This window comes from Lepus europaeus, chromosome 6 (genome assembly GCF_033115175.1).
Source record: "Lepus europaeus isolate LE1 chromosome 6, mLepTim1.pri, whole genome shotgun sequence".
NCBI lineage: Eukaryota > Metazoa > Chordata > Mammalia > Lagomorpha > Leporidae > Lepus > Lepus europaeus.
This window is the reverse complement of record NC_084832.1, coordinates 85,296,921-85,324,357: the sequence shown is the minus strand read 5'-3', so window position 1 is coordinate 85,324,357 and position 27,437 is coordinate 85,296,921. Positions and strand designations below refer to the sequence as shown.

The 27,437-nt window shown below is 48.7% G+C and overlaps 1 protein-coding gene across 2 annotated transcripts in view; it reads left to right on the top strand.

Annotated features, from left to right (window-relative positions):
- Positions 1-27,437, top strand: part of BID (BH3 interacting domain death agonist) — a 36,268-nt gene that overhangs the window by 3,733 nt on the left and 5,098 nt on the right. For both annotated transcript variants that reach the window (XM_062194462.1, XM_062194461.1), the window contains exons 2-3: positions 18,624-18,696; positions 25,194-25,422. In XM_062194462.1, coding sequence (XP_062050446.1) covers positions 18,658-18,696; positions 25,194-25,422 — 268 coding nt within the window. In that variant the 5' untranslated portion in view covers positions 18,624-18,657. The remainder of the gene's footprint in view (positions 1-18,623; positions 18,697-25,193; positions 25,423-27,437) is intronic.

Below are 27,437 nucleotides of genomic sequence, written 5' to 3'. Positions count from 1 at the left end.
CTAGTTCATATTAATTCTTGCAGTAATTCTGCAAGTTGTGTAGGTAGGAAGCATAGGTGCTGTGGGGGCTATTTCTCATGAGTGATTTGTGCCTGGACCTATGTTCAGCTGACCACAACTCTGAGCCTGGACTGGGACATGCCTTAGGTGCTCCTGCTTGGGTCCCCCACACCGTCCTAAGCCACAGAGAGAGGAAGGGTCTTTTTAATGGCTGGTACATGCTGGGCACCTCCCTGTTTTCCCATGTGGTCCTCACAAGGCAGGGAGTAGGCCTTTTTACAGATGGGAAGAGTGAAATCATGTTGTGGATTCGAAGGCAGATATGACCTTTCCAACTTCAGGGGTTCCTCTGGGGGCCAGGAGTGCATAGGCCTTTTTTATGTATGTATTTATTTTTTAAGAAAATATTTATTTGAAAGACAGAATGACTGGAGAGAGAGAGAGAGAGAGAGAGAGAGAGAGAGAGAGGAGAGAGGAGAGGAGAGAGATCCTCTGATTCACTCCTAAATGACTGCAACAGTGCAACAGCTGGGGCTAATCCAGGTCAAAGTCAGGAGACTGGAATTCCATCCAGGTCTTCCACCTGGGTGGCAGGGGCCCAAATACTTGGGAGAACTTCCACTGCTGTCCCAGTTGTGCTAGCTGGATCAGAAGCAGAGCAGCCAGGAATTGAACCAGCACTGTTATGGGATGCTGGCATCACAATCCAGGGTTTTACCCACTGTGCTGCAATACCGGCCCCCACGGGCCTCTTACTAGGCAGGTGATGTTAAGGACTAGAGCATCTCTGGGGTTCAGATCGCATTCTGCAGAGCCAACTGAGGTCAGAGCAGGGGACCTGGCGGTGGGTGCCAGCCATGGGGTAGTAGATGGAAGTGGAAAGGGGCTGTGGCATGAAGACACCTGGCAGGTGGCAGACGTGTGTACCTCTGGGATCAGTGCAGGCCCATGATCTGTTGCTGAGGAACTCAGGTTCTATGACCATGAGATGCCTCTGGAATGTACATGCCACAGTCTGGAGGCAGCCTGCTGCATGCATGAGTCCCACCCACCATCTGCCATGCTCAGCTTAGCTCAGTGTGTTATTAATACAGAAGGCACCATCTGTGAAGTCAGACCTGGCATCCGAGGGGGCTGGGAGAGGCCTCTGCACTAGGCAGGCATCTCCCAGAGACAGGAAGGAGGAGGCCTCTCTGGCATTTGGTTGGAGGAACTCTGAGCTTGGCGTGCTGGAGGTCACTGCTTTGGGGACTGACCCCCTTCCTTGCCTGGGCCCAGCACTGCACAGCTACTCTGGAATCCAGGTAGGCCCTGCTGAGGCTGAGGCCGAGGCCATAAAAGAAGCTTGATCATAGCCTCCCACAGAACTTCTCAGGAGGGCTTCCTCACGTGGCCCTGGGAAGGGAGGTGGTGTAGCTCTGGGCAGCTGGCTGATGCAAGCTGGCTGATTCCAGGGGCGGTGACAACACAGCTGTGGCAAGGGTGCTTCCTGCAGCCCATCACACCCTCCCCACCTGCTGGGCATCTCCATTCCTCTTATAGCCCAAACCTGACTTCACCTGTGGTCCAGGTAAGGGGAGGCTGGCTCCTGGCTGGGAGACCACCTGGCCCCTGGGATTCACTGCCTCCAAAAGCTGCTTTTCCTTCCCTGTGTTTCTCCTTACACCCTGGAATGCATCTAACCTCCAAACCCTTCCTTGCCTGGCTGACTGGGGACTGGTTCAGAGCCCCTGCTGGAGGAGCTCCATGGGTGGTGTTTCACCTGTGAGGGACCACAGTCGCAGCGTCTTCACAGAGGCCTGCCCTCTCCCCGGCTGTGGGTTGTGATCCCCCTGCACATGAGGAAAGGGAGTTTTCTGCCGGGCCATGGAGAGCTGCTGTTACCCACCGCAGGCTCCTCTGGCCATGTTGCTGGCCCTCTTACCCTCTCTTGAGATCACCACATCCTATATCAGCGTGCAGCTCCACTCTGATCCCAGCTTTCTCTCTCTCTCTCTCTTTCTTTTTTTAAGATTTATTTACTTATTTGAAAGTCAGAATTACACAGAGAGAAGGAGAGGCAGAGAGAGAGAGAAAGAGAGGTCTTCCATCCACTGCTTCACTCCCTAATTGGCTATAATGGCTGGCTGGAGCTGCGCTGATATTAAGCCAGGAGCCAGGAGCTTATTCCATGTCTCCTATGCAGGTGCAGGGGCCCAAGGACTTGGGCCATCTTCTACTGCTTTCCCAGGCCATAGCAGAGAGCTGGATCGGAAGTGGAGCAGCTGGTTCTATATAGGATGCTGACACTTCAGGCAGCGGCTTTACCCGCTATGCTACAGCACCAGGCCCCCCAACTTTCTCCTAATGCACACCCTGGGAGGCAGCAGGGGATGACTGGAGTGGTGGACCCCTGTTTCTCATGTGGGATTGAGTTCTGGGCTCCTGGCCCAGACCTGGCTGTTGTGGGCATTTGGAGAGTGAACCAGTGGATGGAAGCACTCTTTCTGTCTCTGTGACTTTCAAATAAATGAATAAAATTTTTAAAAATTTAACTCATTTGGAATGTATTTCATATATCATAAAATTCATCCATTTAAGTATACAGTTGACAGGTACTTAGTATATTCAGAGCAATGCAGTCATCACCACAGTCTAATTTTAGGACATTACAGCACCCCAGGAAGAAACTTTTTTCACATAATTGATAACTCTGCATTCTTCCCGCCTTCCCACCTTCCCACCCTCGGACACCCTAATCGAGCTTTTTCTCTATGACTTTGCATACTGTTGTGGATATGTCATATAAATGCAATCATGCACTATATGTTTTTTTTCCCCATTTTAAAGATTTATTTATTTGAAAGGAAGAGTGGGCCGGCGCCGCGCCTCAATAGGCTAATCCTCTGCCTGTGGCGCCAGCACACCGGGTTCCAGTCCCGGTCGGGGAGACGGATTCTGTCCTGGTTGCCCCTCTTCCAGGCCAGCCCTCTACTGTGGCTCGGGAGTGCAGTGGAGGATGGCCCAAGTCCTTGGGCCCTGCACCCTCACAGGAGACCAGGATAAGCACCTGGCTCCTGCCTTCGGATCAGTGCGGTGCGCCAGCTGCAGCATGCCGGCCGCGGGGGCCATTGGAGGGTGAACCAATGGCAAAGGAAGACCTTTCTCTTTGTCTCTCTCTCTCTCTCTCACTGTCCACACTGCCTATCAAAAAAAAAAAAAAAAAGGCAGAGTAACAGAGAAAAAGAGATCTCCCATCCTCTGGGTCTTCCACGTGGCTGGTAGGGACCCACCATTTTCTGCTGCTTTTCCAGGTGCATTAGCAGGAAGCTAGATCTGAAGTGGAGCAGTGAGGACTGGACCTGATGCTCCAGTGGGATGCCAGTGCCACAGGTGGTGACTTGAGCTGCTGCTCAGCAATGCCAGCACCACTCTGTGTTCCTCTGTGACCAGCTTTTTTCACTTAGCATAAGGTTTTCAAGGATCATCCATGTTGTAGCTTGGAGCAGTGTTTCATTCCTTCTTTTGGCTGAATAATATTTTATTGAAATGGATATACCACATTTAAAATTTTTCTTTTTCAGTATTTTATTTATTTGAAAGGCAGAGTTACAAAGATAGATAGATAAATAGATATATATATAGAGAGATGTTCTATCCACTGGTTCACTCCCCAAATGACTGCAATGGCTGGAGCCAGGCTGCTTCAAAGCCAGGAGCCAAGAGTTTCTTCTGGTTCTCCCATGTAGGAGCAGGGACCCAAGGACTTGGGCCATCTTCCTCTGCCTTCCCAGGCACATTAGCAGGGAGCTGGATCAGAAGTGGAGCAGTGGGACTCAAATTGGTGTCCATATGGGATATGCCAGCACCACAGGTTACCCACTATACTACGGTGCAAGCCCCAAGGACAGTTTTTAAGTGAAACAATCCTTATACAAATATAAAATGATAAAACGAACATGTCAAGAATTCATTCAGCTAATGAAGGAACTAGCAAGGTGACACAACCAGTTTCTTAACAATGTGAATTCCTAAGGTGCCTTCCAATTCTAACGTCTACTTTTATGAATGGAAAACCAGCAGCAGAGAGCTACAAGAAGACAGCCCCCTCCCTACTCCCCTCACCACCGCCATCAGAGCAGGAGAGTTCAGTTCCCTGGGGGCAGAGCCAGAAATAAGGCCCAAGAGCCCTGAGCTTCCTCCTTCCCTCAGCCGGGGACCACAGGCTCTCTGCCCATGCTGATGTCTTTCTCTGGTTGGACTCCACCAGTTCACTGACTGGGAAGAGTCAAATTTGTCTTCCTGATAAATATATAAATAAATAAAATATTTTTAAAATTGTCCTTTAACAGTTAAAAATTTTTAAGATTTATTTTACTTATTTGAAAGGCACAATGACAGAGAGAGAAGGAGAGACAGAGAAAGAGAGATCTTCCTTTCTCTGGTTCACTCCCCATATGGCTGTTACAGCTGAGGATGGACCATGCTGAAGCCAGGAACCAGGAACTCCATCTGGGTCTCAAATATGGGTGGGCAGGAACTCAAACACTTGAGCCAACTCCTACTGCTTTCCCCAGGCACATTAACAGGGAGCTGGATCGGAAATGGAGCAGCTAGGACTCAAAGCGGAGCTCTGTATGGGATGCTGATGTTGCAAATGGTGGGTTATTAATTTGCTGCACCACAAGGCTGGCCACCATGGTTGCTTTTTTAAAGATTTATTTATTTATTTATTTATTTATTTATTTATTTGAAAATCACGCAGAGAGAGAGAGAGAGTGAGAGAGAGAGTCTTCGAACTGCTGGGTCACTCCCCAGTTGGGAGTTGCAGCCAAAGCTGCATCGATCCGAAGTCAAGAGCCAGGAGCTTCTTCCAGGTCTCTCATGTGGGTGCAGAAACTCAAGGATGTACTGCTTTCCCAGGCCATAGCAGAGAGCTGGATGGGAAGTGGAACAGCCAGGACTCAAACCAGTGCTCATATGGGATGCCGTACTGCAGGCGGTGGTTTTACCTGCTACACCACAGCGCCAGCCTCCGTGGTTGCTTTTATTTGCAAGTCTCTTGAATGTCTGGCTGAATGGAATATGTATGGATTCTCAGTTCATTGCAGTATCTTCATCATCTAGCCTCTGGAAAACTCCACAGTGTGCTTTCTTGGGTGAGAATTGTTACCAGTCATGGAGGGGAAGGCAGTTGCAGGAGTGAGTTTCATGGGTTCTTTTCCTCAGCTTAACATAGAAATAAAAATCCAGGAAACAATTTGCAAAGAGGCAGAAACTTTTATTTGACAGAAAAGCATATGGTCCGACAGGAGACCAGATGAGAAGTGCTCAGGGTTTTTAAAGCATTATTGTTTTTTCTGTTGGGTCATTCTATGGGGGTGCCCTTTGGACGGGGGTTTTACATATGGTATGTTGATTGGCTTGGGGCTCATGGGGATATTGGGGGTCTCCTGGAGACAGCCCGTCTCCTTAGGGACTGAGCCCCCTACTCTGCCAGCTCTGGTGAAAGATTGCAAGCACCCTGAAGGTGTGATTTAAAACCGCAAGGTCACACATGCAGCACGAGAAGCTATTAGTGGGGGAGATGCCAGCTGGTCTGGAGAGAGGCTTTCCAGCCACAGCTGGGAGCCTGCCTGTGAAGGACATTCCACCTACGTCTGATGGGCCCACAGACCCCAGCCCCACTGGGTGACCTCAGGAATGAGAGGAATAATGATGATAATAATAATAATGGATAATTGTTATTGTGTTTGTTCTGAAGTATTTTTGACCTCATGGATTCATGGATTCTGTAGGAGGGTCTCAGGTACCCTAAGGTTTATTGAAAAATACTGTATCCTAAAGTAATTTACTGGTGTGTTCTAGAGTGTGGGGTTGGGGAGGGTATAGTGAAAGACAAAACTGGGAAACTGAGTTTTATTGCATGGATTTTAATATATGAGTCCAAAAGGAAGCAATGAAATATGCTACAGTGTTAGGCAGATTTGCTTGCTTTAATGTGCTGTGTTCTTTGTCACTCACAGATGCCTTTGCATTCAAAGAGAAAGATTATTTCTCTGTGGATAGCTGATATTGTGAGTGGCAGAATTTTTGGTGCTTTATGTTGACTTCATTATGGTCTTGATTTTTTTTTTTAATGGGGTGGAGGACAAAGAACAAAAGTTCACCATTTATGAGCGCCAAGAGTTGCCAGTTTCATTAATAGGTAACCAGATCTTGATTCGCAGGATTCACTTTGCCTTTGACAGCGCTTTTGATGTTGCCTTCCAAAGATTGGACCCTACATTTAGAAGGGAAAAATTTTCAAGACACTTTATATTTGAAATTAGCACTGAGACTTTCAGGGGGCCCCTGGAGAGTCACATAGGTTTAGTCATCCACCTTATAAGTAGAAACATACCATAAACAAAATTAGATTTAAGTCTTCCTATCCTAAGAGCTATGAGTAGCCAAGAGTAGTTGTCCCATCAGTAGAGGGACTCCTGAAACCTCTGGTAGTGTTTGTGTAGATAAAATGCTATCAGTGTAAATATCCAGAAATTGTGGGTGTAATAGGAGTGGCCTTGCTGCACATAATACACTTTCGTCCTCAGGGGAAATGCGTACCATATGTTATGAAGTCGTTATGGATAGGACCCCAGAAGAGAATTTGACTCTCCACTCTTCTGGTCATGTTGGTCGGAAAAAGAAGTCAGAGACAGTCAGTCTTGGTCCTCTACAGATAGTTTTGGGATTTTGTGCCTCTGTGTATGTGTGTCTTCAACAAAGGACAGAATCAGAACCTTGTAGGAAAGGACTGTACTAACTGAACCCAGGCTTTTGTTCTAACATCTCTTTGACAACTTCAGAGCCCACCACTGCCCTAGGGCAGGATTTCCAGGGTTCTTTCTAAGTGGGAAGGGTTATAGTGTTATGAAAGTGGACTGCTGGTCCCAAATCCTGAGAGCATGACTTGGACTGGACCAAAAGCACTGATGGGGGGAATTGCTGATGTTTTAACTTCTGTTTTCTAGATGTATGAGGGGACTTTTTACATAGTTCAGCATAAAGAATCTGTTCTTTTTCAAAGAAATTTTTTGTTGTGGATAAAGTTGATAGAAGATTTGCCATTTTAACCAGGTTTTTAATTTTATTTTTATTTTGTTTGAGACAGAAAATGAGAGAGCTCCTATTTGCTGGTTCACTCTCCAAATGCCCCAGATGGCTGGACTCTACCAAAGCAGGAGCCAGGAACTTGATCTGGTTCCCCTCTGTGAGCAGCAGGGACCCAACTACCTGAGCTGCCTCCCCTCCCCCTGTCTTCATTGGCAGGAAGCTGGAATCAGGAACAGGAGCAGAAAACAAAGCCTGGCACTCTTGTGGGAGGTGGGCTCCTTAACTGCTGGGCTACCTGTCTGCTCCTGACCATTTGTAACCATAGTTCAGTGGCATTAAGTACATTCACATCTCCAGAACTCTTTGAGCCTTCTAAACTGAAACTCTATGCATTAAACATTAACACCCCATTCTCCACCCATCTCCATTCCCTTGGCAACCAATGAACACTTTTTCTGTGAATTTTATTACCTTAAGTACCTATTAGAAATAGACTCACACAATATTTGTCCTTTTGTGATTGGATTATTTTGCTTAGCAGCGCTTTTCTAGGTTGTAGCATGTGTCTGAATTTTCATTCTTTTTAAGGTTACATAATGTTCCATTGTATGTGTATACCACATTTTCTTGAATGTCCACTGATGGACATTCAGGCCGTTTCTACCTTTCAGCTATTGTGAGCAATGCTGCAAAGAACATTAGTGTACCAAAAGCTGTTCAAGGCCCTGCTCTCAGTTCTTTTGCATGTATACCCAGAGGCAGAATTCAAGATCAAATGGAAATTCTATTTTTAATTTTTTAAAGGAACTAGCATTTGTGTCCTTTATTTTAAAAAAGACATGTTACCGGCGCCGCGGCTCACTAGGCTAATCCTCCGCCTTGCGGCGCCGGCACACCAGGTTCTAGTCCCGGTCGGGGCACCGATCCTGTCCCGGTTGCCCCTCTTCCAGGCCAGCTCTCTGCTGTGGCCAGGGAGTGCAGTGGAGGATGGCCCAAGTGCTTGGGCCCTGCACCCCATGGGAGACCAGGAGAAGCACCTGGCTCCTGCCATCGGATCAGCGCGGTGCGCCGGCCGCAGCGCGCCTACCGCGGCGGCCATTGGAGGGTGAACCAATGGCAAAGGAAGACCTTCCTCTCTGTCTCTCTCTCACTGTCCACTCTGCCTGTCAAAAAAAAAAAAAAAAAAAGACATGTTTATTTTACTTGAAAGGCAGAGTTGGGGAGAGAGAGAGAGAGAGAGAGAGAGAGAGAGAGAGAGAGAGAGAGAATCTTCCATCTGCCCAAATGGCTACAACAGCCAGGGCTGGGCCAGGCCAATGCCAACAGCCAGGAGCTTCTTCCAGGTCTCCCACATGGGAGCAGGGACCCAAGCACTTGGGCCATACTCCGCTGCCATCCTGGGCACATTAGGGAGTTGGATCGGAATTGGAACAGCCCCTATATGCGATGTAGGCATCTTAGCAGCAGCTTTACCTGCTATGCCACAACACCGGCCCCCATTTGTGTCCTTAATCTAAAAACTAGGATGTAATTGGAAAGATTGGTCACATGAGCCATGTTTGTGACTGACGCCCATGTCATTAGCTATGACATGCCACGTTTAGAGGAACTGAAGTTGACCTCATGGAGCAAAGCCCACAGAATCTTCCTAGGAAAACTGGATCACAGTATGGTCAAGGTCGCATCCTGGCAGGCCCAGACATGTACGATATTTGGGGGATGTGAGTAAGAGCCTGAATAGATGCACGGACACTGGAGGGTCACGGATAAAAACAGAACTCTGATCACACCTGCAGCAAACAGCCCAGGGAGGCAGCTGCTGGCTGGCAGACTGGTAGGGGAATGACTTCCATAATTATCAGCCCCAGATGGCTGGAGCCTGAATAACTGACAGATTCCCTGGTTTTTTGTCCCGTGACTAGTCAGAGAAAACGAAAGGCACCTGTAATTAGTGGGCTGTTCAGTTCTCCTCCACTGGTATGCAGCTCCACAGGCCAACAGCCTGCTTGCAGGGCCTGCCTGCGGCCTCGCCTTTATCTGCTTCGTGAAGCTTTTCCCCTCTGGTTGCTTTTGAATCTCTGGGTGAGTCCTGTGCTAGTGCAAGCTCTGAATGCACAGCCTTTGTGCTTGGCATTCGGTGGGCCTGCATTTCTCTCCAAAGGGGCCATGCTCCCTTATACACACTGCAGGTGAGACTTCATGAGTTTCCTTCCCGCCCTCTGGATAGCAAATCAGGGAAGCTTTCAGAGGTCCACTCAGATTCCTTATGACGATTTCCAGGTGGAAGTTGATTTTGTGACCTTGGTAGTTCAATACTGCATGGCTCTACGTTTGTGCAGGAAATGTAAGGAGGCTTAGCTGGTAATGAACACTTTTGCCGCACCTGTAGCAACAGACAGTTCAGTCTAATGAGGTCAGCCCTGTTTTTGTATTAAAGAATATTCTGGGCTGACGCCACGGCTCACTAGGCTAATCCTCCGCCTTGCGGCACCAGCACACCAGGTTCTAGTCCCGGTCGGGGCACCGATCCTGCCCGGTTGCCCCTCTTCCAGGCCAGCTCTCTGCTGTGGCCAGGGAGTGCAGTGGAGGATGGCCCAAGTGCTTGGGCCCTGCACCCCATGGGAGACCAGGAGAAGCACCTGGCTCTTGCCATCGGATCAGCGCGGTGCGCCGGCCGCAGCGCGCCTACCGCGGCGGCCATTGGAGGGTGAACCAACAGCAAAAGGAAGACCTTTCTCTCTGTCTCTCTCTCACTGTCCACTCTGCCTGTCAAAAATAAAAAAATAAAAAATAAATTAAAAAATAAAATAAAAAAAATATTCTGGAGATTATTCTCACAGGCAGGAAGAATGTCAGGAAATCAGAGAGAAAAGTGTGAAAGACTCTGAAATGAATCAGCCTTTAAGGCATTCAGATCTGAAATGCCCATGAGAGCATTTCAGGCATGGAAAGTCAAGACACTGTGGCAAAAAATGACCTACATGAAAGATCTCTGTGAGTGAGATCCCGATGGAAAGAAGGGGCCATCAAAGAAGGAGGTACTTTTCTCTGTAGGGAGGAGAGAACTTCCACTTTGATTAGGGCCCTGTCTAAATTATGTCAGAGTTTGTGAACTTGAGGCTTTCATAACCTTGGCAGCTCATGACAAGAGCCTCGAGTGATTACTGACATCATAAATAAAAGTGTCAATTGTTAAATCAACAACAGGAGTCACTGTGTACTTCCCATGTAGGACCTCTGTTCTTAATGTGTTGCAGTATGAGAATTAATGGTAAAACTAGTCTTCAAACAGAACTTTATACTTTGTGTGTCTGTGTGGGTACAAACTGTGGAAATCTTTACTTAGTATAGAGTTGAACTTGTGTATATAAAGATAATGAAAAATGAATCTTAATGAAGAATGGGATGGGAGAGGGAGTAGGAGGTGGGAGGGTGGTTATGGGGGGAAGAACTGCTATAATCCAAAAGCTGTAGCTATGAAATTTATATTTATTAAATAAAGCTTTCTATAAAAAAAAAGAAAGACTCTGAAATGGGCCAAAAGCATTTCCTGTATTGTCTTGAGCTGCCTCCTAACTCTGTAAGTTGTAGAAAACAGGTATTAACACAAAAGATTTTGTCCATAGAAAGGCAAATGAATTTTCCCAGTGAAATGCACTTGGTTTCTGGCTGGGGGATGTAAGCATTCTGTAAATTCATTTCCTGTTTCCTCATTGCATATGCATACGATTCTCAGTGGTCTTCACATCTTACTGTTTCCCCAGTAAATAATGAGTTAAACACAGTCTTTAACATGTTCACCAAAGGAAACCAAAGGGACCAGAAAGAAACCCACTTTCTCCAGGCCCATTTCTCTGATGGGGATACCAAGGCCCCAAAACATAGGGTGTTGGAAAGTCCTTTCCCTGCCCACTTCTTTTTCTGGTTAGTTCTTGGGCGTTCTTCAGCCCTGACCCGCATGGTGCTTTCTCTCCTCTGGGTTTGTAATCTAGGTCAGGTTCCTTGTTCTACTTTACGCCGTTGCCTTACCCCTTTCCTTACACCTGGCACTCAGTGGGCACTCTGAATATTTAGTGAGTGAATGATTGACAGGGTTGTTAGAGTAGCATATGCTTTTCTTTCATAGTGGTTATCATTTGTAATTATGTATTTTTATGAATACACTTCATGGGGCAGGAACACGTGGACCGTTTTTACCATTGTGCCCTCGGCTCTGTGCACAGTGCTTTGCTCGGTGAGTGCCATACTCAGTGCCATGGCTGGGTCCTGATGGGCCAGGGGGGATGGGCAGGGTTGGTTCCCAGGCTTTAGTCTAGTACACCCTCCCCAGGGGCTGTTTGAGGGACCTGGAGGTCTGCATGGGAGAACAGGGAGGACCCTGTGACAGCCATAGAGAGCTCTGCCTAGCTGAGGATTTTGCTCCATAAAAAGGTCTTCCTTCCACAAGTTCTTGGGAGAATTGCTCCTGCACAGCGTAGCCTAAGCCTTAGCATTGACTGTGTAGGGTTGGTGCTGAGCTGGGTCTTTGTGAACTGTGGGATTTTTCAGTTCATTCAGATTCACTTGGTTTCCCAGGGTGCGGGTGAGGCCTTTGGGGCCTTGGGAAGGGGAAGGCAGGAGTCAGAGCAGACCCACCGTGCTGTCGTCCACTTCCCTTTGCATAGATTCCCAAAGACTGAGTCCTCTTTCCCAACTGCACGCAGCAACAGGGTGGTGGAAGAGAGCAGGAGTGTGTTCTGCAGTGAGCTGCAGTGCAGGATCAGCACGTCTGCAGGTCTCGAGCCTGCACACGTCAAGGTGTGCAGGTCAAGGCCTTCTACTGATGGCTCGGTGACAGGAGCCAGAGTGTTCTTTGTGATGGCAAAGCAAGCTCAGGTCTGAGGTCCCTGGAGGGATTTTGGGTTACTCTGAGCAAACAGACAAAAGAGTGTGGTATTGGGATAGCTGTAGAGGTGGTGACTGAGTCCCGAATCTCTGTGGTTCCACCAGCTTACCCTTATCATTGCATCAATCCCGTATTGCATGAGTTAATCTTTAGCAATGAGTTGCTTTGCAATCTTCAAAGGAAAGATCGAGGAACTGCAGGCTGAGGGAGAGAGCCTTGGGCCTCATCAAGCCTACACTGGATACATCAGGAGTAGGGGCTCAGCTTCAGTCTTGCTGATGAGGAATAGGCCCAGTGGTGGGCAGTGACCTGCCCCAGCACCCCCACTCAGGCCACCATGCAGCCACTGAGAGTTCCTGCCCTCACTGGGTGCCCTCAGCTTCAGCCCTGTTGCTAAGAACTGGAGCAGCAGCGTCCTCTTTGCCAGGGTCTTGTGAGAATTGGAGACTGCACCAGTTGTGTGCTGCGGCTATTGCTGCCTGATGGCCATTGCAGGGTCCTTGTTATCAGCTGTGACACAGTTGGCTGTCCCCATCCTTGAGCCCCATGTCAGAAGATCCTAGCAACCACAGGGCAAAAGTACTCAGAAACAAAATGGTGTCCATACTGGGCATATGCAGACTTTTCTTGTTATTTCTCCCTCAACAGTACAGCAGGACAGCTGTTTATGTAGCATTGACATTGTGTTACATATCATAAAGTCACTTAGAGAGGATTTAAAGTATACGGAGACTGTGTGTAGGTACTGGCAAGTGCTTGAGTGTCCAAGGATTTGTGTCGTAGAGCCAATCTCCATAGCTGCTGAGGGCGACTACGTTGGCCACCCCTGTAGCCAGGCTCATCAAGGGACTCGAAGTCCCAGTGTGTAGGTTTCCAGGCTGCCGAGGTCTTGGCTGTGCTGGTGCGGAGGTGAGGTAGCTGGTTATTGCCTCCCATTCCCTGCCCTCCTGGCCGCTGGAGTTGTCCTTCTTGCTGGCACCTTTAGTCAGGACTGGGGCTTGGGGATGAAACCACTGCTAACTCAGGAGCTTTTGTGGTTTCTCGTTGTGTCTTCATCCCTATCGTACTGGCCCTGCTTATAGCTAACATTGACTCAGTTTCTGCTTAAGAAAGGAATGAACTGAGGTGTGACCCCAACACAGGCAAGTGTTCTGCCCTGAAAGTCATGCATCTCCTGAAACTGTGGGGCCTAGGAATGCAGGCCATCCCTTTAAAGACCTCTAGGCCACCTGTTCCGCAGGAGGCGACCCCAGGTCCTCGAGGTTACAGCCCAATTGGGGTGCAGTCACTTTTTATTATTAAATTAAAAAAATATTTATTTATTTGAGTGGCAGAAACACAGAGCACTCCTATCTGCTGGTTTATTCCCTACACACTTGCATTGGCTGGGATTGGGCCCAGCCAAAGCCTGAAACTCAGCCCAGGCCTCCCATATGAGTGACAGCAACCCAACTACTTGAGCCATCACCATGCCTCCCAGGGTCTGCACTGGCAGGCAGCTGCAGTCAGGAGCCAAAGCCAGGCATAGAGCCCAGGTGCTCCTAGTGGGTTCAGCCACTAGGCTAAACGCCAGCCCCTACAGTCACTTTGTCTTGATTCCCGGGAGCCCATTCTAGGATGGCACTTTGTACTTCCACTGTGCTCTTTCTTATTTGATTCTAGACTTAATAGGAAAGGGCCACACCAGGGTACTAATCACAGTCCTGTTTTTAGTGGTGAAGATTTTTAAACTGTTTAAGTGCCCAACATAGGAAGTTAATGGTATGTTGGTGCATCTGTACACACTAGAACAGGGTTTTCAGATCAGGCACTTGACTTTTTGGTCTAGCTAAACCTGTATGTAGGATGTGTCACTCCCCTGGTAGCCACTATGAGCTGTCTGTATCACTTCACAATCCCATGACAAGCAGAATTGTCTACAGCCATTGCCTAGTCCTTCCTGAGGGCCGCAGTCACCTCTGGTTGAAAACCATTGCAGTAAGATAAAGGCATTAGAATGTTTTGGAAGACTGTATTGGAGTGAGAAAATGATAACACTGTAGATGAAAGCAGAAGACTATGGAAGTTTATGTGTAGATGTGTGTGTGTGTGTATTTGTACATGCACACATTTGAAAGGAAGTCAATCAAAATGTTTGCATGAGTTACGTCTGGAGTGCTGGAGTGACAGGTGAATATTTGCCCCCATGGAAATTTCTGAAGTTGACTTCTTTTTAAAAAATAATCTACTGATTTATTTGAGAAGCAGAGAGATAAACAGATCCCCCACCCCATCCCCCTAGTTTATTCCCCAAGTGTCCACAACAGCCAGGACTGAGCCAGGCTGAAACCAGAAGCCTGAAATTCAACCATATGGGTGATAGGGACCCAATACCTGAGCCATCGCCTGCTGCCTCCCAGTGTGTACATTAGTAGGAACCTGGAGTCAGGAACTAAAGATGGAAATTGAACCCCAGTACTCTGATCTGAAGTCATAGGTGTCTTAACCACTAGGCCATTGCCCACCTGATGTTGTTTTTAATGGGGTGGTAGAGGGATGCAAGCTCCGTAGCTGGAGGTAGAAACCAGAGTTTAATTTACTATGCAGTCACTCTGGGGAGGTTGTCTGGTTTCTGTGGCTTGTTTGTTTTTTTGTTTTTGATTTTTCCTAAATATTTATTTATTTATTTGAAAGGCAGACTGACAGAGGGAGAGAAGGAGAGAGACAGAAACAGAGAGAAAGAGAGGTCTTCCGTCTGCTGGCTTACCCCAAATGGCCACAAACAGCCAGGTCTGGGCGAGGCCAAAGCTATGAGCCTGGAACTCTGTACAGGTCTCCCATGTGGGTGGCAGGGACCCAAGTACTTGAGCCATCATCTGCTGCTTCCTGGTTGCATTAGCAGGGAAGTGGATTGGAAAAGGAGCTGCTGGTACTCAAACAAGCACTCCTGTATGGAATGCCAGCATTACAAGCAGCCTAATTCTGTGCACCAGACACTGGCCCTTGAGTTTTGTCTTGAGGCTGGTAATGACTCTGGCTCTTGCCTCTTGTCCCTTGGAGATCCAGAGGATGGCCTCTGGCCAGTGTCCTTGTGCTTCCCTCTGTCCGCATGCACTTGGTCCTTTGCTCTTGTCCCCTTTTCTTGCCCAAATAGAGCCATACCTGGCCATGGCAGGGTAGGAGTAGACTTTTCCAGAATCCTCAGAGGAGGATTGGGGTGCAGTATGTGCTCCTAAGACAGGGATAGGACCAAAAAGCATGGTGGTGTCACAGTGCAGTTCCTGCTGCTGCCTGGTGGGCAGAAGCTCCCTCCCTTGGGCTGGTCTCATGTTCAGTTTCCTCTTTGGGGAGGGCTAGGGGCCCCCTCCTTTCTTTCCAGAGACAAGTTGATTGTTAATTATTTTGTTTTTTATTTCCTATGTTTTTTTTTTGTTGTTGTTGTTGACAGGCAGAGTTAGTGTGTGTGTGTGAGAGAGAGAGAGAGAGAGAGAGAGACAGAGAGAAAGGTCTTCCTTTGCCATTGGTTTACCCTCCAATGGCCCCTGCAGCCGGCGTGCTGCAGCTGGCGCACCGCACTGATCCAAAGGCAGGAGCCAGGTGCTTCTCCTGGTCTCCCATGTGGGTGCAGGGCCCAAGGACTTGGGCCATCCTCCACTGCACTCCCGAGCCACAGTAGAGGGCTGGCCTAGAAGAGGGGCAACCAGGACAGAATCCGGCGCCCCGACCGGGACTGGAACCTGATGTGCCAGCGCTGCAGGCGGAGGATTAGCCCACTGAGCTACTGTGCCGGCCTATTTCCTATGTTTTAAGATCCATATTAAATTACCAGGGGCCAGCACTGTGGCATAGAATGCTAATGCAGCGTCAACATCCTTTATGGGCACCAGTTCGAGTCCTGGCTGCTCCACTTCTGATCCAGCTCCCAGCTAACAGGTTTGGGAAAGCAGCAGAAAATGGCCCAAGTACTTGGGCCTCTGTACCATGTGGGAGACTGGATGAAACTCCTGGCTCCTGGCTTTGGACTGGCGCAGCCCTGAGTGTTGAGGCCATTTGGGGAGTGAACCAGCAGCTGGAAGCTCTCTCTCTCTCTCTCTCTCTCTGTATCTCTGCCTTTCAATAAAATAAATAAATCCTGGCCAGCGCTGTGGCTTAACAGGCTAATCCTCCGCCTTGCGGCACCGGCACACCAGGTTCTAGTCCTGGTCGGGGCACCGATCCTGTCCCGGTTGCCCCTCTTCCAGGCCAGCTCTCTGCTGTGGCCAGGGAGTGCAGTGGAGGATGGCCCAAGTGCTTGGGCCCTGCACCCCATGGGAGACCAGGATAAGCACCTGGCTCCTGCCCTCTGATCAGCGCGGTGCGCCGGCCGCAGCGCGCCTACCGCGGCGGCCATAGGAGGGTGAACCAACGGCAAAAAAGGAAGACCTTTCTCTCTGTCTCCCTCTACTGTCCACTCTGCCTGTCAAAAAATAAATAAATAAAATAAAATAAATAAATCCTTAAAAAAAGAAAGAGATTGTGAGTATTTGGTTTTGCCTTAAAAAATGACCATTGATTTCATTTTATTCAGCCTACTATTGTGCGTAGATTCACACATACACAGGCAAATACTTTATTTATTTATTTCCTTGAAGGAGAGACAAGGAGAGAGAGAGAGAGAGAAAGAGAGAGATCTTCCATCACCTCCCAAATGTCACAACAGCCAGGGCCGGGCCAAATCAAAGCTGGGAGCCATCTAGCTCTCCCATATGGGTGGCACGAGCCCAAGCCCTTGGTCCACATTCTACTTTCCTAGGTTCATCAGCAGGAAGCTGGGTCAGAAGTGAAGCAGCAGGGACTTGTACTGCCACTCCAATATGGGATGCCAGCATTGTAGGCTGTGGCTTAGCCTGCTTTGCCACAACACTGGCCCTGGCATATACTTTCTAAAATAGGATTATTCTATTCAGACTGTTCTATGGAAATTTTTGTCCAGGCTCTTTTGGATTTTTTCCTTCCTTCCTTCCTTCCTTCCTTCCTTCCTTCCTTCCTTCCTTCCTTCCTTCCTTTCGTTCCTTCCTTGCTTTACTGGGGGAAACCTGACAGACTGGAGGGAAGGGTCGAAGAAGAAAAGAGGGAGAAGGAGAGCATAACAGAGAGATCAAGAGATCGAGAGAGAGCCACATGTTCAGGAACAGGTCCTCTTAAAACTTTGCCAGGGGGCAGGTAGGGAAGTAGGAGCAGTAAATCCCATTAAGGTGGGGGTGGAGCTGAGGTTGAGCCATGGGGTCACCTGGTTTCCAGACATGGCAGTGGGGGCTAGAGCCTAAGATGGTTCTGGACATCTCTCTAACCTGTGCACACACATCTCTCATTCCTTTCTATGGTTAGGTCTGTTCCATTGAAAGGGCATTTATTTTTTAAGTCAATCCTTAGTTGGCTTTTGTCTGGCCTCTGTTTTATGATAGGTGAAGTTCAGATGTGTCCTGGGAAGATATAATATTTTTTATGTAATTATCAAATACAGTCTGTTTCTTTATAAACATTTTATAGGAGGTCTTTTCTGTGTATGAGGAGACTTCAAAAAGTGTGGAAATGACATTAAAGGATAAGTTCATTTTGGTGCAACAGATCTTGAAATCGATGCACATGGGGAGGTCTTCAAAAACTTCATGGAAAGTGAGTGTTATGAAAAATTCTGCATGAATTTTGAAAGTTTTTGCACCAAAATAAGCTGTTTTTTCAGTTCCATTTTCCATAAACTTTTTGAAGTTTATATGGACAATTTCTCTTAACTACTCCTTGATTCTATATGCCTGATGGAAAGAGCTGACCTGTCCGTCCTGGCTGCCATTTAATAGTTCCCTAGGCAGGTATTTGGCACAGCAGCTAAGTTGACACTTGGAACACTCACATTCCATATTGGAGTTCCTGGGTTTGCATCTTGGCTCTGCTTCTGATTCCAACTTCCTGCTAATGTGCACCCTGGGAGACAGCAGATGATGGCTCAAATTGTTGGGTCCCTGCTATCCACATGGGAGACATGGATTGAGTTCTAGGCTCCTGGCTCTAGCTTGGCCCAGTCCTGGCTATTGTAGACATTTGGGGAGTGAACCAGCTCCCAACATAAATAAATAAATAAATATTTTAAATTATATCTACCTGTTTAAAAAGAGAGAGAGAAGAAAGAAGATTGATCCACGCCTTATTCATTCCCCACTAAGTCAGTATCTGCACCACCTAGGGCTCAGTGAGGCACTCTGAGAACTGTTGCACACTGAGTAAATGAGTTGGGCTTTTTATTGTTGGAAGGAGTCATTGTGATAGTGGGCATGGTAATAGTAAGACAGACTCCCTGAAAACTTTAGGCAGAATGTATTAACTAGCTATTTATTGAGCCAAGCTGCCCAATTTGCCTGGTCCATGAGGTCTTCCTGAGTGTGCAAGCAGAGGCTTGACCTCTGAGGCTGGAGGGTTGACCCTGGGGAGGGCTCAGGACTTGGCAAGCTCCTGGAAGGAGGGAACTCCAGTTTGCTCCATGCTGGGGAGAAAGAGAGACATCCAGAGGGCATCATGAGGCCGAGTGACTGAGCTCAGCCTCTTGGCTGTGAGCCTGGGACTGCTTCCTTGGTTTTTTCCTGAGGTTCATGAAGGGGGCATCCTTGCAGGGAACCCACTGACCCTGGGTCTGTCTGTTCTGTTGCAGGCTGCCGATCACACACCTGGGAGCCAGAGGTGACATGGAGCTGCATAGTGCTGCTTATGCCGTGGATCCCAAGGTCAGACTCTTAGGGTTCTTTTGGATGCTATGGAAAGGGGCTTATAAGGTGGCCAAAGGCCTTTCTGGTCTTTATGTCTGTTTTCTTGGACAGTTGCTGCGGCCCAGGTCTTTGACAGCTCAGCAAAGAGGAACTTCATACTTAACAACAAAATTAGCTTCTGAATCTCTGAGCACATAGAAGCACTTAGTGCCTGGAGCTTTGCAACATGCACCTGTCAAATGTCCTTCCAGAAGTGTAGGAATGTGTGGGCCAAGGATGCATGTTAAGTGAACAAACAGAAGAGATCTTGTCATAATGAAACCCTTTAGCAGTGTCACAAAATAGTGCTCTGGGGCGGGCATTTAGCCTAGCAGTTAAGATACCCCTGTCCTGTATCAGAGGGCCTGTGTTTGATTCCTGACTCCAGCTTCCTACTAATGAGCACCCTGGCAGTCATCAGTGATGGCTCAAGTAGTTGCCTCCCCTGTAGGAGACCCAATTAAGTTCCATGTTCCTGGCTTTAGTCCCAGCCAGAGGCTATTACAGACATTTGGGAAGTGAACCAGTGGGTGGCAGCTTTCTTTGTCTCTCTGTCTCTCAAAATAAGTAAATAGAAATTTAAGAAAAAGAAAATAAAACAGTGCTCTGTTTGGTGCCATCTAAAGCTGCCCATTTGTGTCCCTTCTAGCCTGTCATGTTGCTCCCTCTTCCATATTCTTGAGATGCCTGCAGGTTGAAGCAGCCCTGCCACGTGGTGCTGTGCATGCTAACCTTTAGGGAGTGCATTCTTTTGTTTGTTTGTTTGTTTTAAGATTTATTTATTTTGTTTGAAAGGCAGAGTTACAGAAAGGCAGAGAGAGAGAGAGAGAGAGAGAGAGAGAGAGGTCCTCCATCCGCTGGTTCACTCCCCAAATGGCAGCAACCACTGGAGCTCAGCCAATCCGAAACCAGGAGCCAGGACCTCCTCTGGGCCTCTCACATAGGTACACAGGCCCAAGGATTTTGGCCATCTTCCACTGCTTTTCCAGGCCACATCAAAGAGCTATATCTGAAGTGGAGCAGCCAGGACTCGAACTGGTGCCCATATGGGATGCTGGTGCTTGCAGGTGGCGGCTTTACCCACTATGCCACAGTGCCGGCCCCCTGGAGTGCAGTCTTATATAGCATCCCATTTGTAACCAAACCCCAGCCCTGCTAGCCTTTGATGTAGATTTTATCAGATTCCGATAGCTCTTCTTCTTCTTCTTCTTTTTTTTTTTTTAAGATTTGTTTATTTATAAGGCACAGTGACAGAGAGATCTTCTGTCTGCTGGTTCACTCCCCAAATGGCCTCAATGGCCAGGAGTGGGCCAGGCTAAAGCCAAGACCCTGGAGCTCCATCCTGGTCACCCATGTGGATGGCAGAGACTCAAGTACTTGGGCCACCTTCCACTGCTTTCCAAGGTACATTAGCAGGGAGCTGGATGGAAAATGGAATAGCCAGGATTCCAGCTGATGCTCTGATATGGGATGCCAGCATCACAAGTGGTGGCTGAACCTGCTATGCCACATTGCTGGGCCCAGTTCCTTCTTGTCCCTGTCTTTAGCATAGTGAACTCCTCAGTGCTGGCCTCTGATCTGAGAGCCTTTGAGCGACCTACAGGCTGAACTACGAACGCAGGTCTTGAAGGTCATTTATCACCACCATAGCTGACGTCCTCGTGTTAGACCTGAGTTGGGAGGTTTTTCAGGAACTTCAAACCCCATCAAAGAAACCAGTACCCAATCTACACATAGACCCAGGCACACAGGAGCCCACCTTTGTCATTCCAAAGGAAACACACTGGCCCTGATCTCTGGTCAAAAGCCACACACTAGCAGATCACTGTGACTCATCCCCAACTTTCAGCCAGAAGATTCACTACCCTGACTCCCTCAGGGAGTCTTGGAGATCAGTGCTAGCTGCCTGCTCCTTGCTCTGTGCATTGCAGTAAATACCTGCCTTTCCCAGCAGCCGAGTGTCAGTGATGGGCTTACTGTGCTCCGGGTGGGTGAGCAGTTTTGGGGTTCTATAGCAATCCCTCCAGCTAGTTCCTTTGGTGCAGGAAGAGAGGATACAATTATTCCCAGTGTGTTTCTTTTTTCTTTTGCACCGTCAAAGTCAGAGAACATGGAGACACAGAAATTAGGCGGCTTGCCCATCAATGAAGCAGTGAGATATTTTCTCTTTTTATTTTTATTTTATTATAAAGGCAGACTGATACACAGAAAGAGGGAGAGAGTGACAGAGAGAGAGGGATCATCTATCTGCTGGGTCACTCCCCAAATGGCTGCTACAGCCAGGGTTGGGTCAGGCTGAAGCCAGGAGCCTGACCTGGCTTCCGAGTCTCTCACGTGGGTGTGGGGGCTCAAGTACTTGGGCCATCATTCTCTGCTTTCCCAGGCACATTAGTAGGGAGATGGATCATAAGTGGAGCAGCCAGGACTCGAACTGCCATCTGTATGGGATGCTTGCATTGCATACGTGGTATAACCCACTGTACCTCAATGCCAGCCTGCAGTTTTCTCTTATATTTGTGGTTTAGCTGTCCCCCCACCCCTCACATGAGAGCTTTCATCTTGTTGTAAGTATTTCTTTGCTTTGCTTTATGTTTTGTTTTAATAAAATTGCGGTAAAAATCACATCGGATAAAATTCATCTTTTCTTAAAATTTGAGAGGCAGAGAACAGATAAGCAGAGAAAGACAAAGCTTTCATCCACTGGTTTACTCCCCAAATGCCTGCAACACCCAGGGCTGTGCCAGGAATGAAGCTGGGATTCAGGAACTCAGTGAGGGGCAGAGACCTGGTTACTTGAACCATAACCTGTTACCTCCCAGTGTGAGCATTAGCGGGAAGCTTGAGTCAGGAGCTGGAGCTAGGAATCCATCTTCTGTTCTCTGATGTGGGACATGGCCATCCTATCCACTAGGCTGAATGCTGACTCCAAAGTTTACCAATTTTTCCGTGAACAGTTCACTGGCATTAAATGTACACCTACCACTGCCGCCACCACTCACCCCTCTTCAGAATGATATCCTCTCCCTCAGCTGACTCTGCACCCTCAACACTAACTCCTCACTCTGCACGCCAGCCCCCGGCAAGCCCCATTTTTCTTTCTGTCTCTGTGAATCTGGGCACTTGAGGTGTCTTGTGAATGAAATCACGCTTGTCCATTTGTGTCTGGCTTGTCTCACTTAGCACGATGTCCTCAGGGTGCATCCTTGTTGCAACATTCTTTGGGTTTTGATATTAAGAAAAACAAAGAGAAAAAGTGAGGCTGGCTTTATTTCTTGTAGTTTGGTGCTTCTATTTGTTTGCTTGTCTGGACATTGGGCTTATTATTAAACACATGGGGTAGTTTCCATACTACTCTGCATGGGAACTGATTTTGTATCGTGAGAATTCTTTCTGCTTCCTTTACATCAGCTTTGTGATATTTCCCATCTTGATCATTGCTCCTAACTTTTGTTGTTGTTGTTCTGTCATCTGAGAGCATAACTATCAAGTTGCCTTTCTTTTGAGATGTTCAACTTACATCAAAAATGGCATATGTGGTCCCATACTGGCATGTCCTAAGTTCTGTTTGTCCACTTCCCAAGTACATCGCCTGTTTTATGATAAGTTCATGCTGTCCCTGACTTACCTGTCCACACAGGTGCTGTCCACTGAGTACTGCCAAGCATGTGGCATCTTGGGTGACCCCATTGTAGCTTGTGGGCCTGTCCTCCATATGTGAAACTCCTCCTTCTTCTCCAAGACCCCTCTGTTGTTAGAGCTGAGATCTTGGGGCTTGCATTTGACACCTGCGCTGGCCTAGCTGGAGGCATTTACCAGGAGTGGGTTCCTGGATCAGAAGGAAGTCCTGGGGGCATAGACTGCCTTTGTTGGTTTCCTGGGCTGCTGTCCCCAAACTCCATGAATCAGCTTTGGACAATAGAAGTTGACTCTTGAATGAAGGGGTCTTGAGTGAAGGGTCGTTGGAGTGAGTTCTTTCTAGGGCTGTGGAGGATCTGTGCCAAGCCCATCCTCTGGTGGCTCTCATTGCCCCAGCTCTGTGCTCTGTCGACACAGGGCATTTCCTCTGTGTGTCTGTGTGTGAATCTGCCTCTTACAACTCTGCGGTCAGTGGATTTGGGGCCCACTCTAACTCTGTACGACCTTCTCTTTTCTTGGTCACCTCTGCCAAGACCATGTTCCCAAGTAGAGTTGCAGTATGGGTACTTGGGGTCAGCACCTGAAGGTTTCTTTCAGGGGACACAATTCAGCTACCAGCCTGCCCCAGCCCTCCCTTCTCCTCCCCACCAGGGCGCCTCCTGGAGGCAGAAACAAAGCATACTGTGGGATTCTGGGCCGCACTGTGGAGGAAACATAAGGATTTGATACCACGGAACTTTTACATTGTCGTTCTCCTTTTCTTAGAGGCATTTTGGAGGCATAAAAGCTGAACAAGTAAAGCACAGGCAGCTTATGTTCAGAATTCCATCTATTTGACACAATCTGCTTTATAAAAACTGTCCTCTAAAAGGCAGGTCTTTGGCATAGTAGTAAAGATGGCCACATCTCATACCAAGTGCCTGGGGTGGAGTCCTGCCTCCACTTCCCATTCCAGCTTCCTGTTGATGCAGGCAGCAGGTGATGACTCAAGTAATTGAGTCCCTGCTGCTCATGTGGGAGACCCAGATGGAGTTCCAGGCTCCCAGCTTCAGCCTAGAGCAGCTCTGGCTGTTGTGGGCTTTTAGGGAGAGAGCCAGCAGATGAAAGATATATCTCTCTCTCTCTCTTGCTCTCACTCTCTCTTTCTCTCTATGTGCCTTTCAAATAAATAAAAATTTGAAAATCAAAAAATTTTCCTCTAAAAATGTTTTGACTTTTCTAAAAAAGTAGAGGGTAGAAAATAAATTTCTGCCTTGCACCTTGGTTTTCCTCTCTTGGCCTTGTCTTCCGCCCAGTGTGCCTGTTTTGCATCTCTGGGCAGTTCTTAGTGTCTCTGTCTACCAGGTTGTCTATTCCCTCTCTCAGCCTAGTTCTTCACTTGCTGTGGGCACAGCTTGCTGACACTCACCTCTGCCAAGAATATGAGGAGGCTTGGGGCCTGCACTGTGGTATAGCAGGTTAAGCTGCTGTCTGCAGTGCCGGCATCCCATATCAGCATCTGTTTGTGTCCCAGTTGCTCCACTTCCAGTCCAGCTCTGTGCTAATATGCCTGAGAAAGCAGTAGAAGATCATCTAAGTCCTTGGGCCCCTGCACCTAAGTGGGACACCCAGAAGAAGCTCTGGGCTCCTGGCTTTGGCCTGGCCCAGCCCTCTCTCTCTTTCTTTCCTCTCTCTCTAACTCTACCTTCCAAATAAATAAATAAAATTTTTAAAAAATATTTATTTATTTTATTTGAAAGTCAGAATTACACAGAGAGAGGAGAGGCAGAGAGAGAGAGAGAGAGAGATCTTCCATCTGATGATTCACTCCCCAGTTGGCTGCAATGGCCGGAGCTGCACTGATCCGAAGCCAGGAGCCAGGAGCTTCTTCCGGGTCTCCCAAACGGGTGCAGGGGCCCAAGGACTCGGGCCATTTTCCACTGCCTTCCCAGGCCATAGCAGAGAGCTAGATCGGAAGTGTAGCAGCCGGGTCTTGAATCGGCACCCATATGGGATGTTGGCACTTCAGGCCAGGGTGTTAACCCACTGAGCCACAGCGCCGGCCCCTAAATAAAATCTTTAAAATAAAGAATATGAAGGGCTCCCAAAAGCTCATGGGAAATACATATTATGAAAAAATTATGCATGGACTTCAAAATTTATAGCATCAAGATGAATTTGTTATACGATCCCATTTCCCACAAACTTGCTGCAGTCCCCTCGCACAGCCCCAGTCAGCACACCAGACATGTGGGCCCGTCCCCCACAGTACCCCACAGGTGCTGCAGTGTACCGCAGGCAGTGCTGCCTATGAAGGCCGAGAGCTCAGCCCCTGCGGGTTAGAGCAGGGCGCTGTGGGTTCTGGGTTACCCACCTGAACAAACCTAGCTCGTCCAGTGGCAGGCATTTGTTTACTTGTGGCCCTCACACCCCAGTGGTGAGATTCTTCTGTTTGCCCAATACCCCTGAGGCCTCCCAAGGGAGGTCATGGAAAAGAAAGAACTTGCAGCTGTTGGTAGCATCGCCAGGAGAGGCAGGCTCAAGTTGGTAAGGGATCCATGGTATTGGAAGGAGGCATTGAAACAGTGGTGTTTGCCTGACTTCCCGCTTGCCCTGGCTGGCGGCTCGCCCACGGGTACTGGAGGTCAAGCAAGTGGTACAGAGTCGCCTTCTGCAGAGTTGGAGCTTTCTCAGCATCTGCAAGTGGTACTGGTTAGAGCAGGCCCTGAGCCCGCTTACAGAGCGCCAGTACCCATGGGATCCTGTGGGCTTGGCCATACCCGGAGCCCTTTCAGCAGCTGCAAAAAAGGCGTCCAGCCCTGTGACAGGTTCCAGTCTCACTGCCTTCCCTTTCATCTTAGGTCAGCAGTGGTCCAGGCCCCAGGGACGAGCACATCACAAACCTGCTGGTGTTAGGCTTCCTCCAGAGCTTCTGCAGCTGCAGCTTCCATGAAGAACTACAGGTGCTGGGTCGGGAGCTGCTCTCAGAAGCCGAGCTGGCCGACAGCTATGACTGCTGCAGCTACGATGACGAGCTGCAGACGGACGGCAACCACGCCAGCTTCCTCCAGATGGGGAGAGCAGAGGCAGGTAGGTGTGTGACCCTCCTCCGTGGCCCTGAAGCTGGGCTTTGCAGCCCTGAGTAACAGGGTGCCTACAGGCCTGGAGGGACCTTACACATCTGTGTCATGTGATGTCTGGTCTGTCCTTGGCGGCACTTGCTGTTCTTGGATGAGCACATTAGAAAGGTCTTCCCTTCTGAGGAGCCAAAACCTCGTTTCATGGCTGATCCTGGTTCTCCTGTCTGGACCAATATGAAATAGTATTTCGTATCAGATTTCCCAAGTGGTTCTAATGCAATGGAAGCTTGGGAACCATTGATCTGGATTCTGTGTAATTCCAAGAACCTGAGAAGCTTTAACAAATACTGGGAAGAGGGGACAGGTATTTAAGCTGGAGGTTAGGATGCCCATGCCTCACATCAGAGTGCCTCGGTTTGCCGTCCAGCTCTGGCTCCTGACTGCGGCTTCCTGCTAATACATACTGTGGGGGGCAGCAGTGATGGCTCAAGTAGCTGGGTTTGTGCCATCCACATGCCAGACCTGGACTGAGTCTTTGGCTACAGTTGAGAGCCAGTTGGCCAGCTGTTGAGAGCATTATGGTGAGGTCGTTGTCTGCCACTCTCTCATGTCAAATCGAAAATACTGACACCTGGCTCCTACCTGCAAGGGTTCTGCCTGGACTGATCTGTGGCTACTGGGTCCAGGCAAAGCCCCACAAGGGTTTAGCTAACAACAGTTCCGGGCACCCTGAGAAGGCCCACTGGAAATCCACTCTTTCTATAGAGAGTTTTTGCATCCAGGTCTTACACTGCAGTGCTCACTCAGCCTGTAAGATGGCTTGGACATTGACATATTCTGAACCTCATTTCTTTTTCTTTTCTTTTTTTTTTTTAAACAGGCAGAGTTAGACAGTGAGAGAGACAGAGAGAAAGGTCTTCCTTCTGTTGGTTCACCCCCCAAATGGCCACTTCGGCCGGTGTGCTGTGGCCGGCACGCTACACCAATCTGAAGCCAGGAGCCAGGTGCTTCCTCCTGGTCTCCCATGCGGGTGCAGGGCCCAAGCACTTGGGCCATCCTCCACTGCCTTCCCAGGCCACAGCAGAGAGCTGGACTGGAAGAGGAGCAACCGGGACAGGATCTGGCGCCCCAACCTGGACTAGAACCTGGAGTGCTGGCGCCGCAGGCGGAGGATTAGCCAAGTGAGCCACGGTGCCGGCCTGAACCTCATTTCTGCATGAGGACACAGAGGCCTGGAGAAGCGTCTGGCTAGAGTGTGTGCATCAGAGATGGGCCTTGGGCCGGGCCTCCCCAGAGCTCAGTTATCCTCCCCAGCACATGGTGTATCTGTTTCCAGGCTCCTCTGCCTTCCCTGGCCTGGGTCCCTGTGCCCATTGGCAGTGGGGCCGCCTATGCAGACAAAGGCTCTCCTGAGGGAGACCAGAGACAAACTCCCAGGTGGTTGCTTCCAGAAGTGTGTAATACACAGCAAAATCACTTAAGGAACTTGGGAGTGTGCTGGCCCCTGACCCTTCTGCAGCTACCTCGCTCTGCAGATGATTCAGACACAGCTTAAAGTCACTGTCTGGCAAGGCCCCGGGCACAGCCCTTGCAGCCTAGCCTGGCAGCTGCCTGAAATCCAGCCTCCCAACTTGCCTCTGGGGAGGAGGTTGTACTGCCCTCTGGTGGCCCTGGGAGAGACCAACAGCTGACTCAGTCCTGGCTTTCTGCCCAAGTAGATGGGGTTGTGGCAGGAGTTCCTCACTAATCATAGTGTCCCAAAGACTCTCTGCTTTCAGGTCCAGAAGGAAGCCCACTAGGGAAGGTTTAGGGAGGGGTAGGGACAGGACAAGCCCTGCTAGTCAAAGCTGCTGTAGCAGGAACTACAGCCACAGTCCAAGTTTTTCTCCTTCTCTCTTCTATAAAGTCCCTTCCTTGCCTTCAGATTTCAAAACCTGGCTTGATTCAAATGGCCCTTCAAAAGCGATGAGAGGACCATACTTGCAAGCTTACTGGTGCTCTGGTAGAAGATGGCAGGTGAATCAA